This window comes from Chlorocebus sabaeus, chromosome 9 (genome assembly GCF_047675955.1).
Source record: "Chlorocebus sabaeus isolate Y175 chromosome 9, mChlSab1.0.hap1, whole genome shotgun sequence".
Lineage (NCBI taxonomy): Eukaryota > Metazoa > Chordata > Mammalia > Primates > Cercopithecidae > Chlorocebus > Chlorocebus sabaeus.
Window position 1 is genome coordinate 27543017 of NC_132912.1, and position 16939 is coordinate 27559955.

Below are 16939 nucleotides of genomic sequence, written 5' to 3' on the forward strand. Positions count from 1 at the left end.
AATGCCTAATGTCAATGACAGGTTGATGAGTGTAGCAAACCAACATGGCACATGTATACCTACGTAACAAACCTGCACGTTGTGCACATGTACCCTAGAACATAAAGAATAATACAATAAAAAAAGAATTTCTATTTAAAAAAAAGTAATGGAGAATAGAGACGTGTTGCTTCTCTATCAGTAGTCAGTGTGAACACTGCATACAACAAAGCTCAATCTCAAAGACCGAAATCCACCAGGAAAAGCTGCTTACCACCACTTGGGAAGTGCGGGGGGTGGGCAGTCTCTGTGCCCAAAGTGCTTTTAGTTCAAAAAATGAATTGATGTTAGAAGGGCACGCTTTTCCTGAGGCTGTTACTGGTGGGCTGCCCAGTGTCACTTGGGTATTTTGTAGTCCAAGAGCCACCTCCTGTGGAGTAATGTGTGCTGGTTCCCAGAAAAGCCAAACCGGCAAAAGGAAGATAGCAAACAGAGCCCTTTGACTCTGAAACATTTGTGCTTTTTTTTTAGGAAAGCAAGGACTCGAAAGATCTGGGAGACTGGGGAGAATTTTTTTTTTTTCTATTTGTTGTGCTAAGATGAAATCTGGAGAAATGTCGCAGTTTTTAGCGAACTGATATCATTTGAGGGGAATTCAGAAAATTTACAATCTTCTCATTATACTAACTGGCTGTATTAATGTTGTAATTTTTTTTTTCTTATGCTCTTTCCCTTTGAAGTAAAAACTTATCAGCTCTTCTCTGGCTCAAGTGTGCTGTGTCTTGTGTCTTTTCAGCTCATGGTCAGTATTTGAGGTGCAGTGGGTCTGTGTACCCCACCCCTGGTGGTCATGGGGGTCCTGACACGTCTGTCCACTGCTGACAGGTGGTCTCACCGGCTCCACTCGAGAAGTGGCACCTAGTAGCTCTAGAAACAATCAGACAGGAGAGGGAAGGATCGTGCATGTTGCTGAAAGAGGGAAAATGCAAGTTGGAGCTAGCTCCTGGTATGTAGACTCTTGAGAGCAGTTCATTAGCATGCACAGACTGAGGGTCTGACTGCCCCACATTTGGCTCGGCTGTATCTCTTACTCTGCAAGTAGCTTGGCTCAGCCTCTCCAAAGTCTGAGCTAAAATGCCTCTTTAGATTCCAAGGTTCCAAAAATCAGCTACGCTGTCAATTACCATAAAAGCAACTGGTTGGCAGGAACGGCTTATTGAACCAGCCAAAAGAGCGTGTTTTAAGACGAAGAAAGAAAAGAAAAGAAAAAAAAAGAGGTGTGTAGTTAGGAAAATCTTGGATGCTGCAAAACCCAAACCATGTTGAAACTTAAAGTGGGGCTATCCTCAGTTTGGACATGTGTTTCCTTCTACAGTTAAGTAGAGAAAAAAATTATACATAAAACCCAGTTCCAATGCAACTCGAGATATCTAAGCAAAAAGCTCTGCGGCCAACTGTAAAAAATGCAACTCAGAAGCACATCAATTTTGATATATATTCCCGATGTTATATTTGTAGCCATAAAAAGAGACAAAAATGTGGCCAAATCTTTTTCTCTGAGGTTTTTAAAAAATTTAATAAATAGGCCCTAAAGGGAAAAATGTTTTTGTGTCACATATGCCACTGAAATGTAAATAAAATGAGGCGAGATTAAGAATTCAGGTTTTTAAATTAAACAATCAAAAAATTATATATGTTTCCCTAAATTAAAATGGAGGAAGTAGAAGAAAAAAAACTTTTGAGATCACGGAAAGGGAAGTAAATGAGTCAGTGAGAAATCATTACTGAAATAGCTCAGCCAAGGGGGAAAACAAAGACAGTCCACTAGGATTATTTGAGTGGGAAGAAGAAGCCACTCATATTTTAAAACAATAAAAGAAGGTACAGTTGTGCACCACCTAACGATAATTCGGTCAGTGACAAACCAGACATATGACAGTGGCCCAGAAGATTAAATGGAGCTAAAAAATTCCTGTCACCTAGTGACATCATAATGTGGTCGTGCCACACATTGCTCATGTGTTTGTGGTGATGCTGGTGTAAAGAAACCTACTGAGGCCGGGCGCAGTGGCTCACGCCTGTAATCCCAGCACTCTGGGAGACTGAGGCGGGTGGATCACTTGAGTTGAGGAGTTCAAGACCAGCGTGGCCAACAGGGTGAAACCCTGTCTCTACTAAAAAATACAAAAACTTAGCCAAGCATGGTGTTGCATGCCTGTAATCCCAGCTACTCAGGAGGCTGAGGTGGGAGAATCGCTGGAACCCAGGAGGTGGAGGTCGCAGTGAGCCAAGATCTCGCCATTGCACTCCAGTCTGGTGACGCAGCAGGATGCCATTGCAAAACAAACAAACAAACAACAACACCTACTGACCTGCTAAATGTATAAAGTATACCACATAAATTATGTACAGTACATAATACTTGATAATAATAAATGACTATGTTACTGGGTTTATGTATTTACTATATATTTTATTATTATTTGAGAGTGTGCTCCTTCAACTTATATTTCAAAAGTTAACTGTAGCCGGGCATGGTGGCTCATGCCTGTAATCCTAGCACTTTGGGAGGCCGAGGTGGGCGAATCACTTGAGGCCAGGAGTTCAAAACCAATCTGGTCAACATGGTGAAACCCCATCTCTACTAAAAATACAAAAAAATTAGCTGGGTGTGGTGGTGGGTGCCTGTAATCCCAGCTACTTGGGAGTCTGAGGCGGAAGAATTGCTTGAACCCAGGAGGCAGAGGTTGCAGTGAGCCGAGATTGCGCCATTGCACTCCAGCCTGGGCGACAGAGTAAGACTACGTCTCAAAAAAAAAAAAAAAAAAGGTTAACTGTAAAACAGCCTCAGGCAGGCCCTTCAGGAGGAATTCCAGAAGAAGGCATTGCTATTATTGGAGATGACAGCTTCATGCATGTTATCGCCCCTGAAGACATGGAGGTGGAAGACAGTGATATTGACGAGCCTTACCCTGGGCAGGCCTAGGCTAATGTGTGTGTTTGTGGCTTAGTTTTTAACAAAAGTGTTTAGAAAGTAAAAATAAGAAATGAAAAATTTTAATAACAGGAAAAAGTTTACAGAATAGGATATAAAGAAAATATTTTCATACAGCTGTCCAATGTGTTTGTGTTTTAAGCTAAGTGTTATTACAAAAGAGTCAAAACGTTTTTTTAAAAAGCTTATAAAGTAAAAAGTAACAGTAAGCTAAGATTAATTTATTATAGAAGAAAAAAATTTTTAAATAAATTTAGGGTGGCCTAAGTGTTGAGTGTTTATAAAGTCTACAGTAATGTAGAGTAACGTCCTAGGCCTTCACATTCACTCACCACTCACTCACTCACTCACCCAAAGCAACTTCCAGCCGTGCAAGCTCCGTTCATGGTAAGTGCCTTATACAAGTGCATAATTTTTTTATTTTTTACCAGCAGTCCTAAACCTTTTTGGCACCACGGCCTGGTTTTGTGGAAGACCATTTTCCCACAGACCAGGGAGGGAGGCAGTTTCAGGATAAAACTGTTCTACCTCGGATCATCAGGCATTAGTTAGATTCTCATAAGAAGCGCACAACCAACCAGGTGCAGTGGCTCGTGCTTGTAATCCCAGCACTGTGGGAGGCCGAGGAGGGTGGATCACAAGGTCAGGAGTGTGAGACCAGCCTGGCCAACACAGTGAAACCCCATCTCTACTAACAATACAAAAATTAGCTGGGTGTGGTGGCAGGCACCTGTAATCCCAGCTACTTGGGAGGCTGAGGCAGGAGAATCGCTTGAATCTGGGAGGTGGAGGTGGCAGTTAGCCAATATCTCATCGCACCACTGCACTCCAGCCTGGGCAACAGAGCTAGATTCAGTCTCAAAAAAACAAAAAAAGAAAAGAAAAAAAAGAAAGAGAAGTGCACAACTACACCCGCAGTTCACAATAGGGTTCGCGCTCCTGTGAGAATCTAACACCAGCGCTGATCTGACAGGAGGTGGAGCTCAGATGGTAATGTAAGCGATGGAGAGCAGCTGTAAATACAGATAAAGCTGCTTATGCAGCTCCTGCTATGGAGCCTGGACTGCTACCGGTCTGTGGCCTAGGGTTGAGGGGCCCCTGTTTTATACCATATTTTACTATGTCTTTCCTATGTGAAGGTATGTTTAGATACATATATATATATATATATTTTTTTTACTTCATTGTACTACTTTTCTACCCTTTGAGAAAACCCAATTAATACGTAAAACATTTCTTCTAGTGAGTAGGAATTACTTTCTATATTTTTAAAGTATTCATTATTATAAGATTCCCAAAGGAAATCAGGTCCCATTTCTGTTAACTTTTTTTTTTTAAATTGTACTTTAAGTTCTAGGGTACATGTGCACAACGTGCAGGTTTGTTACATATGTATACATGTGGCATGTTGGTGTGCTGCACCCATTAACTCGTCATTTACATTAGGTATATCTCCTAATGCAATCCCTCCCCCCTCCCCCCTCCCCACAATAGGATCCAGTGTGTGATGTTCCCCACCCTGTGTCCAAGTTATCTCATTGTTCAATTCCCACCTATGAGTGAGAACATGCAGTATTTGGTTTTCTGTTCTTGTGATAGTTTGCTGAGAATGATGGTTTCCAGCTGCATCCATGTCCCTACAAAGGACACGAACTCACCCTTTTTTATGGCTGCATAGTATTCCATGGTGTATATGTGCCACATTTTCTTAATCCAGTCTGTCACTGATGGACATTTGGGTTGATTCCAAGTCTTTGCTATTGTGAATAGTGCCGCAATAAACATACGTGTGCATGTGCCTTTATAGCAGCATGATTTATAATCCTTTGAGTATATACCCAGTAATGGGATGGCTGGATCAAATGGTATTTCTAGTTCTAGATCCTTGAGGAATCGCCACACTGTTTTCCACAATGGTTGAACTAGTTTACAGTCCCACCAACAGTGTAAAAGTGTTCCTATTTCTCCACATCCTCTCCAGCACCTGTTGTTTCCTGATTTTTTAATGATTGCCATTCTAACTGGTGTGAGACAGTATCTCATTGTGGTTTTGGTTTGCCATCTCTGATGGCGAGAGATGATGAGCATTTTTTCCTGTGTCTGTTGGCTGTATGAATGTCTTCTTTTGAGAAGTGTCTGTTCATATCTTTTGCCCACTTTTTGATGGGGTTGTTTTTTTCTTGTAAATTTGATTGAGTTCTTTATAGGTTCTGGATATTAGCCCTTTGTCAGATGAGTAGATGCCAAAATTTTCTCCCATTCTGTAGGTTGCCTGTTCACTCTGATGGTAGTTTCTTTTAGATACATATTTTTAATGCTTACCATTGGCTCTGATTGCCTACAGTAGTCAGTATAGTAATCTACTGTACAGGTTTGTAGTCTAGGATACATTGTAGTCTAGGATACTGCCTGATGATACATTTGCATTTCTTAGAGCACATCCCTGTTGTTAAGCAACACATGACTATATTCACCTTGCTCATGAGGCCTGGCCTAGTGCCCTTGCAGAGCAATTAAAAATCTGGGGCCTGTGATAATGATCCAAAGCAAGTCAGAGCTCCAGATGCTTGAAAACTGTGCTTCTGCACACCTGTTAAGTTTGGGGACCATTACTTTGATAGCAGGTGTGCAGAACCTGCGTCTAGTGTGTTATTGACATCAGAAATCCAGAGAGCCTCTGTGGGTACCAGATCAGTTTCTGGAGTTATTCACATACTTGGAACAACTGAGGATAAGAACAAGACTCTGGTGAGTACGGCAGGTATAAAACCTCACTGAAGATTCTAAAATACCAATTGCTGTGAAGTTGCAGTGCCTTACCAAATGACCCCCAGGGCTCACAAGCAATCCCCAGGGCTCCCTGCTCACATGGCTACAGTCTCCATCTCTACTTTTCCATACCTGGAGACTGAAGCTGGGCTTCCACACCCCTCTACAAATTGGTTCTACAGTGACTATACAGTTCTTTCTTTTTACAAATAGCATTCATTGGTTGGATACAGCAGCTTATGCTTGTAATCCTAGCACTTTGGGAGACTGAGGCGGGAGGATTGCTTGAGCCCAAGAGTTTGAGACCAGCCTGGGCAACATATATGGTGAGACTTTGTGTCTATTAAAATTTTTTAAAATTAGCCAGGCATGGTGGTGTGTGTCTGTAGTCCCAGCTACTCAAAAGGCCGAGGTGGGAGGATCACTTGAGCCTAGGAGGTCAAGGCTGCAGTGAGCTGAGATTATGCCACTGCACTCAGACCTGGGTGACAGAGTGAGACCCTGTCAAAAAAAAAAAACCATATATATATATACACACACACACACACACACACTCACAGAAATATATAGCATTTGTTGTTTTTTTAAAATAAGAAAGTAATACACCTTCCCTGCAGAAAATCTAAGAAAAAGTGTAAAATAGAAAATAAGGGACAATCAGGGATAATTAATATTAACATTTGGATATATGGCCTTCCAAACAAGTATTATACACATTTTTAAAAATGGCATCATTCTGGACACATGTTACAACCTGCTACTGAACTTCCATGTTCACTTTACCTTCTGTTAATAAATAAGACAGTAATTTACCCTTTGGCCTTTCCCAATGTGGCAGTGGGTTTTGCCTGTAAAATAGAAACAGCCTGAAAGAATTCAAAATCCAGCTCCATCCAACTTAAACTTGAATATTAAGCAGTGCAAATGTTGCAAGAAGGAGTTATCTTTAAAATAATCAGGGACTGGTTTTGTAGAAGACAGTTTTTTCACAGAGCGGGGAGTGGGGGGTTTGAGATGAAAAGGTTCCACCTCAGATCATCAGGCATTAGTTAGATTCTCGTAAGGAGTTCACAACCTACATCCCTTGTATGCACAGTTCACAATAGGGTTCATGCTCCTATGAGAATCTAATGCTGCTGCTAATATTTATTGTATGCTTATTCTTACGCCAGGCACTATGCCAGAAACTCTACAAATGTTATCTGATTAAATGCCTGCAATGACCCTGTGTGATAGCACCACCACCCTTATTTACAAATGACACTGTAGCTTAGAGGGGTCCCGGAACTTGCACCTTTGCAAGCTGTGAGACTCAGCGCAAGGTCCCCTGGCCCTGAAGGTCTTGTTTTTAACCCCTGCATGGCACTATCCAAGTAACCTCTGTCAATAAAGCCACCTGCAAAGACAGTGGCAAGACTTAATGCATCGTATACATAGAAAGCCTATGGCAGTAGAACCTATTAAAAACGGATTACACTTCTCTGTACTTTTTGCTAGGATTTTAGACCACAAAGAGACCAAAACCAGATTTTTTTCTTCTTATGATTTAATATGTAATATCAAGGAATCTGTCCAAATTGTAGAATAGGGAATTCAAGTAAGTTGTCTTGAGATCTTCTTTATACTTTCAGTAGAGTGATTTCTTTTGGATTTTTATTTTGTTTTGCTTTGCTTTTTGTTTGTTTGTTTGTTTGTTTGTTTTTGAGACGGAGTCTTGCTCTGTCTCCCAGGCTGGAGTGCAGGGGCGTGATCTTGGCTCACTGCAACCTCTGCCTCCCGGGTTCACACCATTCTCCTGCCTCAGCCTCCTGAGTAGCTGGGACTACAGGCGCCCGCCACCACGCCCGGCTAATTTTTTTTGTATTTTTAGTAGAGACGGGGTTTCACTGTGTTAGCCAGGATGGTCTCGACCTTCTGACCTCGTGATCCGCCTGCCTTGGCCTCCCAAAGTGCTGGGATTACCGGCGTGAGCCACTGCGCCCGGCCCAGTAGAGTGATTTCTAATCGATGTGTGTGTGATATCCCTATAACTACTTCTCTATAGCCCTGAGTGAATGACTGCTAAACAGTTCCTAGGCGTCACTTTTAGAGGAAAAGTGCTGTGTCACTTTTACAGGAAATTTTTGTGGTTATCCTCTCTTTGGGACAGTTAGAGCTTTTGAATGAGTAAAGATAAATCATTCTAAGTGATATTTGCCAGAAAAGGAAGTAAAGGAAAACCACCCAACAACCCATAACACTTATTTGTTGATGACCAGACTGCTTCTACTAGTCCCGCTGACCAAAGTGAGTTTGACTCTAAAACTCTGGCATGACAGGAAGAGACTGCAACTAAAGCCTGGTGAAAGTCAAGGCTACTGAAGATAAAAGAGTTATTGGAAGCCTGGATTTTGTGGGTCTGGAGATAAGAGAGCTTTGAAAGCTTTCTAAGTGGTGAGAAGTGAATAATGAATAATAGATAAATAAAATGAAACCCACCCCATATTCATGGATGGACTTAGTATTTTTTTCTTCTTGTAATAGACTAGCTGAATTAGTTATCCTGGGGGTATAAAGAATGAGAGGCGTCTAAAATTATTTCAAAATTTGAAGAAAGAAAGAGAGAGAGAGAGAGAGAAAGAAAGAAAAAAAGAAAGAAAGAAAGAAGAGAAGAGAAAAAGAAAAGAAAAGAATAGAATAGAAAAGTCTTTTCTTTCTTCTGAGACTGTCTTACTCGGTCACTCAGGCTGGAGTGCAGTGGCACGATCTCGGCTCACTGCAACCTCCTCCTCCCGGGTTCAAACAATTCTCCTGCCTCAGCTTCCCGAGTAGCTGGGATTATAGGCGCCCGCCACCATGCCTGGCTAATTTTTGTATTTTTAGTAGAGATGGGGTTTCATTACATTGGCCAGGCTGGTCTCAAACTCTCAACCTCAGGTGATCCGCCCACTTTGGCCTCCCAAAGTGTTGGGATTATTGGCATGAGCCACCGCGCCCGGCCAACTCTTTTCCAAAAATAAAGCCAATGTTGCCTCCAGCCATGACTTCCATATTCTGGCCAGAGATTCTTTTCCTTTCTGCCACGGCTTATGTGGGCTGGCCCCTCTTGATGGCTAATGACACCCAGATGTCCTGGATCCACAGGGTCCTTACCTTCAACTGCCTTTTTGTCAATGCATAGTCCCCTCAACTAGCTACTGCCAGAAAATAAAAATTGAAAGCCACACCTGTCTTTTTTTCTTTTTCTTTCTTTCTTTTTTTTTTTTTTTTGAAACGGAGTCTCGCTCTGTCGTCCAGGCTGGAGTGCAGTGGCACGATCTTGGTTCACTGCAACCTCCACTTCCTGGGTTCAAGTAATTCTCCTGCCTCAGCCTCCTAAGTAGCTGGAATTACAGGCGTGCACCACCACGCCCAGCTATTTTTTGTATTTTTAGTAGAAACAGGGTTTCACCATGTTGTTCAGGCTGGTCTCAAACACCTGACCTAGTGATCCACCAGCCTCGGCCTCCCAAAGTGCTGGGATTACAGGCATGAGCCATTGCGCCCAGCCCACACCTCTCTATTTTGAACCAATAGTGAAGAGCTCCCTGGTTAAGATGGGGCTATTTCATCTCTCAAAGCTCTCAGGCTAGGTTATAATTCCATTAATAACAACGATAGGACATCTTTCTTTCTGCAGGAGTACCAATGCTTTGGGTAGACCTGTGAAAGTGCTGCTTGGCTCCTTATGTTAGGGAGCTACTGCCCTGGCTGGTGGCTCTTTAGTCATTTCCTGATGTTTCTTTTTTCTGGTAAAATGCACAGCTCTTCTGGCCTCATCAGTCTGGGCCAGTGGAGGTGCAGGAAGTGGGACTTGTAACTTAAAAGTAGCTGTTCAGAATAAACAGAACACCACCCAATGATCATGTTTCAATTCACTTTTAATCTTTTTCACTAAGCACATTAAATATTCTTGATGCTAAGTCATTCAGCATAGTCCCATCTTCCAAGATTGCTCCTCTGTGATCTCAAAGGCTCCATCTTCCCCAAGTTTAAAACGTTCAGCCTGAAATTTCACTTTGAAGATTTGAATGTAGTCTATGGGGAGGCCAGGGTCGGCGGGGGTTCAGAAAGGGGATCTGGAAATGTTAAGTATTCTCGTTTCTATTCTTGGCTCTTGGTATTCTCCACGAGGGTGGTCTGGAGAGAGCCTTAGAGGCCGTGTAGTGTAATGGTCAGAGCCCAGACTCTAGACCTAGACAGCATGAGCTGCACCTCTGCTCTCTCACTTAACATCCGCGTGCCAAGCTGGCCAGCTGCTTGACTTCTCTGTGTTTCATCTTTATCACCTATTAAACGAGGATAATAGTACCGGAGTCATAGGGTAGTTATGTGGACCACATGAGTTCATATTTTCTAAAACACTTAGAAGAGAGCTTGAGCACATATAGCAAGCACTATAGAAGTCCTTGTTAAAAAAAAGAAAAAGTTTACCTCCCTTCTCACTTTAATTTTCTACATCTAGAAAATGGAATTAAATGCAGTCACCAGAAAAATTAGTGTTATTCGATGATTTAATATGAAAACCATTTTGTAAGGAGAAAATATTTTAACTCTGGGCAAAAGCCCGTCAGCTCAGATTAATGGATTAAGTGTGCAGAATCTATCATCTTCAAAGACAAAAATGGCTTTTCTGATGGTCCTTTGTGCCAAAACGCCACACCATGCCAAGACAAAGAGACCTGGAGCCACATTAAAGAATATCTATTAGCTTTAAGTATCTAATGGATTTTGTTACTTCATTTTCTCAGGGGGAATATTGGAGATGTTACCCAAAGTGTTTCATCCATGAAACCTAGATTTCCAGCCAAAGTCTCAGAAAATGAACTCCTAACGATACATGAATAAGTTCTGTGTGTGCTTATATGTTGCAAAGAGCATTAATTGTTTATAAAAGCACTCCTTTTTACATGCAGGTTGGGCTACTAGTTCTGAAACCTAAATGCATTTATAGTGCTTCTTAGCTAAACCTTAATTTTATCCCCACTTCTTAATATTGATATTCATTCTTTCAGTTCTATAGCACAAGGTTTATTTCTCCCAAGATTCACTTTACAGTTACCACACTGCCGTTTTGGAAGGGTTGACTTGTTAATAAATATACAGCTGAGTGGTGTTAGGCTACAAAGGACTAATATGACTTCAGCAAAAAAAAAAAAAAAAAAAAAAAAGACTCTTTAAACGGAAAAAATGTGCATTCATGATCTGGAAAGTCTGGCTCCTCCATCTATTTTCAAACTCCTCAGTATCTCTAAAAAACCATCAAAAAGTATTTTTCCTTTGATACATGAACTGTAGTGTATCTTTGAATTGGCTCATATTATTGCCATGCTTTACAAATTCTTCAAATTACCGTCTCCAGAAATGACACTTCAGACTAGGAGATCTCCGTGTTAAACCTGTCTGAATGATTAACACCAGAAATGACACAATGAGAGAGGTGACGCTCACAAACTTCTTGGCTCTTTCACAAGATCAGCAAATGGCACTTTCTCTACTCACTGTTCATCTGCTGTATTTACTACTAGAAAAAAACCCCCACATTTTAGATATAAGATGAATACTATTACCAGTCTTTCTTCTACATTTCAAATATGCTTCAATGTTCTTAATAAACTTAAACCTTAAAACTGTACTTGGCATGTCAGTGTTCTAGGTTCACACATTTCTATGTTTAAAGGTTCTGCAATTTTCTGCTTTTAATTTAGGAACAGTATTTAAAGCCTAAACTAGGGTGGAGGTATACTTTGAAATGAAAATGGGGAAGATTTCTGCTGATGGTATTGAAGGGCATAAGTTAAAAAAGAACTGTGAATAAAGGCGGGGTAAAAGTCCTTGTCCGTGGGAAGGTGGCTGGAGCTAGGTTACAGAGCACCCCTAGTCTAGCGGTCCTCCCATGACCCCTTTTGACCAAAAGAACACTAAATAACTCTTCTCCACTTTAAATCTTGCTGAGAGATCTACTCTAAATTTTGCCCAGGGATATACATCCCAAACCAAGAAGCAATGTAACCTCCAAAAAAAAAAAAAGGAAGAGACTGGTCACCTCTACTTTTCAATGAGAACCACTCTGCTCCTAGAGAAAGATTCCCTGCCAAGGAGAACCAGTTCTGGCTGAAGGAAGCCACGTGTGGGTGACTGCGGACAGCTCTTGCTAACTGGAAGCATCTGATTATGTACCTTTCCTATTAATCTATTAAATATACACTTACTAAATTTCAATGGCATACAGATCCTTTTTCTACGATTACCACCTAAACAGAATACAAGAGATTGCTAGAAAAAAGTTAACTGATAAATTGCTTAAACCTAATAAGTCGGTTGGGCGTGGTGGCTCACACCTGTAATCCCAGCACTTTGGGAGGCTGAGGCCAGCAGATCACGACGAGGTCAGGAGTTCAAGACCAGACTGACCAACATGGTGAAACCCCATCTCTACTAAAAACACAAAAATTAGCCGGGTGTGGTGGCATGCACCTGTAATCCCAGCTACTCAGGAGGCTGAGGCCGGAGATTCGTTTGAACCTGGGAGGCGGAGGTTGCAGTGAGCCGAGATTGTGCCACTACACTCCAGCCTGGGCAACAGAGCGAGATTCCATCTCAAAAAACAAAAACAAAAACAAAACCCTAACAAGTTGATCTTTTGGGAGGAAAATAAAAAAGCATTTCATAGATCCAAAACCACCTGCTCATACAGTATTTGTCTGAGGCACTGGATTCATCCTAGGCCCATGGGAACATAGTGGACTCACTAAGTACATGACCTTGGACGAGTTATTTACGCACACTATATCTAGGTTTCTCCACCTATAAAATGGGGATCACTGTAACACCTACTTCATACGGTTGCTGTGAGAATAAAATGAGGTATTAAATGGAAAGCTCTTGACACAGTGCCCAGCACATAGGAAGGGCTGTGGCACTATGCTTCCTCACTTGAAGAAGTCAGGGTGCAAATCATCGTTTGTTAGCCAAGGGGCCACTCCAAGCTCCACAAAGGTACTAAGCCCCCTACTGGGTCTCTCCTGTCATACCTTAGGCCTTGATATAGTTCGCCTGTGTTCCCAAATCTCATCTTGAATTGTAATCCCCATAATCCCCACATGTCGAGGGAGGGATCCAGTGAGAGGCGATCAGATCATGGGGGTGGTTTCCCCCATGCTGTTCTCGTCATAGTGAGGGAACTCTCATGAAATCTGATAGTTTCATAAGGCAGTTTTCCCTGCTCTTGCTCCCTCTTCTCTCTCCTGCCGCCTTATGAAGAAGGTGCCTGCTTCTCCTTCCGCCATGATTGTAAATTTCCTGAGGCCTCCCCTGCTACACAGAACTGTGAGTCAATTAAACCTCGTTTGTTTATAAATGACCCAGTCTCAGGTAGTATCTTCATAGGAGTGTGCGAATGGACTAATACAGGCCTCTTACTCATTTTCTTAGGATGCTCTAGAGAAGAGAATAAAATTCTCTGGGGAAGTCTTCAAAGGGGAAGGTTCCTGGATCCCATCTCTGAGATTGTGTTCAGGTAGGTCATGGCTATGGCACTTGAACAAGCTCCTCAGGTGTTCTGATGCTGACGATGAAGGGGCTGCCCTATGAGAACTATGGTGTGAGGCATTAGAAATGGACTGTTTTAGTAAAGAACCATGCTGGAATTCCTGGTGTTCACTCAAGTATAGCAGCACAAGGCACTCTTACCTTGTCATAGTAAAATATATATACATATTATTGGATTTCTAATATTCCAGCAAGGGTCAACCAGCCATCTTAAGCCTGTATTGAATGAACCAAGATTTTTTTTGTAATAATTTCAATGACTATTTTAAATTCAGGAGGTACATATGCAGGTTTGTTACACAGGTATATTGTGTGATGCTAAGGTTTGGGGTATGAATGATCCCGTCACTCAGATAGTGAGCACAGAACCCAATAGGCAGCTTTTTAGCCTTTGCCCTCCCTCACTCCACCTTTTTGGAGTCTCCAGTGCTTATTGTTTCCTTCTTTGTGTCTATGTGTACTCAATGCTTAGCTCTCATGTATAAATGAGAACATGTGGTATTTGATTTTTTGTTCCTGTGTTAATTTACTTAGGATAATGGCCTCCAGCTGCATCCATGTTGCTGCAAAGGACATAACTTAACTCTTTTTTATGACTGTGTAGTGTTCCATTGTGTATATGTACCTCACTTTCTTTATCCAATCCACTATTGATGGACATCTGGGTTGATTTAATGTCTTTGCTATTGTGAATAATGCTGTGATTAATACACAGATGCATTTGTCTTTTTGGTAGAATGATTTATTTCCCTTTGGCTGTATACCCCAGTAATGGGATTGCTGGGCTTAATGGTAATTCTGTTTTAATAAACCAAGTTCTTGATTCTAATTTAATATGAATAGCAGACACAACACTTTTATAAGAAAATATCACTCAGAAATCGGTAACTCCAACTTCAAAAATACTATTTATTGTTTATCTTTGCTTAAATATGGATATAATACCTCTAAAAATGCTTTTTGTCAGGTAAGGTGGTAAAACATCTCACTTTACTTGCATTACTTTTGCCCAGTTCTTGCAAGTTTTACTATGCTATGACATATAAATCAAGGAGAATTATTACTAATACACACTTGAGAACAAAGGAATCCAAGATTTTCATTGTGATGTATTACAAGATACTTCAGAATATGCAAATCATCCTCCTTCTTCTAACTGAAATAGCCATGGTAATGATATACTGTCATGAGATCTGTGTTTTCTGTTTTGAAAATAAACATGTTGGCCCAGTGCAAAATTGCTGTGCTGGTAGGGCCTTTTATTTTTATAAGTCGTTGACTTTTTTTCTTAATCTTTCCTTTGGGAAAATAAGGTGACAAATAGTATTCCACATTGGGTCATCAAAAACTAATTATTCAACCTAACATAGAATTTCTTTCTAGGGTAGGATAATAAGCTTTTATAAACTAAGGTGAACTTAGTTTCTGCTGCTCTTGGAATATTTTATTCAGGCCTGCCTCAAAAAGAACAGAGCATTGTTTTATTATACACTGACATAGTGATGAGGTTTTACGAACAGAGTATTTGGTTATTTTTAGTCTGTTATTTCTAGGGCAGCCCTGCGAGGTAGCTAGAGCTACATGGTCTCTAAAGAGGAACAGGGACTGGGGTAGAGATCCACCAGGCAAACAGCTTGGCAACTGCTCGACCAAAACCACTGAGGCAGAGAACAGAGGTTAGGATCCTGGATTGAATTGTGATGGAGGATAGAGAGGGTCCTATCTAGGCCTGCTGATGGCTTTGCTTTTGAACAGCTGCAGAATGTCATAGCATCAGCTTCTGGAACCATAGGGCTGAAAAGGACTAAACTTCTAACGTTGGCCATCTCAAAGGCACCTATATGTCTAGGGACAGAGCCTGAGATCTGAGAACAACTCTTGACTGTGTGTATGCTGAGAGATGAGCTGGGCTTGTGCCTCCCCCAGAGTCTGTGGGGTCATTCTGTGCTGAGACGACTACTCCCAAGGGCCAAAAATTAAACGTAGCAGGTCTAAAACAATGAGGATCTATACTACAGAGTTAAGAAGTGTAATATGCAGGAGAGGAATTTTTGTGGGCATCACCAGACATTCAAACTACAGTACTTAAGCATGAATCAAAGAAGTTATAAAGAAAGAAAGGGAAAGAGAGAGAGAACAAACACCACGATGATCTTACATTCAAAAATATCCCCAAGCAAGAACTGAATGACTACCAGGAAAAGGCAAGAGCAAGTAGAATACACAGAAAACTTTTTGCAAGGCCATTTCATGGAAATTTAAGTACAAAAGAATGGCATGTTCACATGATTCAAATGTATTTAAATGCCAATCGACCATACATATTGCATTACAGATGTCACATATTGTTATAAGTAAATAAGACACCTATAAATAAAAAAGAAAACATATTTTAGTCACTAAAAGTTACTGATTTAGAGAAATGGCCAATGAATCTAATACTTCTGGGGGATTAAAAGCAATTTTCTGCTTTCTTATCTTTTCTCCTCTTTGTTATATCTTTTGATGACTCATATGGTTTGGCTGTGTCCCCACCTAAATCTCATCTTGAATTGTAGCTCCCACAGTTCCCATGTGTCATGAGAGGGACCTGGCGGGAGGTAATTGAATCATGGGGGCGGGTCTTTACCATACTGTTCTCATAGTAGTGAACAAGTCTCACAAGAGTTGATGATTTCACGAGGGGTTTCCCCTTTCGCTTGGCTCTCATCTTCTTTTGCCTGCTGCCATGAAAATGTGCCTTTTGCCTTTTGCCATGATTGTGAGGCCTCTCCAGCCATGTGGAACTGTGAGTCCATCAAACCTCTTTCTGTTGATAAATCACACAGTCTTGGGTATGTCTTTATCAGCAGCAAGAAAATGGACTAATACAATGATTATAGAGAGAAACGTAATATTTTAACGACCACTAACATACTCTTACCAATTTAAAAATAAACAACAGAAACAGAGAGAAAGGCAGAAAGCTGTACAAAAGAGAAAAGGAAGCAAACACGACATTTCCAGGACAAACCAGATCCATTTATCTATACCTTTTGGGTTTGGTTTTGGAATATACTACACATACTCCAAAGTGCTTTAAAAATTAAATCTCCAGGCCAGGCGTGGTGGCTCATGCCTGTAATCCCAGCACTTTGGGAGGCTGAGGCAGGCGGATCATGAGGTCAGGCGATTGAGACCATCCTGGTTAACATGGTGAAACCCCGTCTCTACTGGAAAAAAAAAAAAAAAAAAAAAGATGTGGTGGCAGGTGCCTGTAGTCCCAGCTACTCGGGAGGCTGAGGCAGGAGAATGGCATGAACCCAGGAGGCGGAGCTTGCAGTGAGCCGAGATCATGCCACTGCACTCCAGCCTGGGCAACAGAGTGAGACTCTGTCTCAAAAAAAAAAAAAAAGTTTAATCTCCCAATTCTAAATTCTCTCCAGGCATCCAGAAGTAGATAGTGAATGAGCAATGAGAAACAGATAGTAGTTACTGCCTTGAATCAAAGGATCATACAAAAAGCCTGGCACTCCTACACAAGAGTAAACAGACTACATAGTTTCATCATAGAAGCACAAACAAATTGCCCTCTTTTTTTTTTTTTTTTTTTTAACAACAGCCAGGAAAACCCTCCATTCCTTGCAA

At 41.2% G+C, this 16939-nt stretch overlaps 1 protein-coding gene across 3 annotated transcripts in view; it reads right to left on the reverse strand.

Annotated features, from left to right (window-relative positions):
- Positions 1-16939, reverse strand: part of MKX (mohawk homeobox) — a 78656-nt gene that overhangs the window by 6245 nt on the left and 55472 nt on the right. Inside the window, exon 6 of one of the 3 annotated variants that reach the window (XM_037983419.2) lies at positions 9718-10050. The exons of the other annotated variants lie outside the window; for them this stretch is intronic. Coding sequence (XP_037839347.1) covers positions 9914-10050 — 137 coding nt within the window. The 3' untranslated portion in view covers positions 9718-9913. Of the gene's footprint in view, positions 1-9717; positions 10051-16939 lie in introns of those variants that run through there. 3 annotated transcript variants of the gene reach the window in all.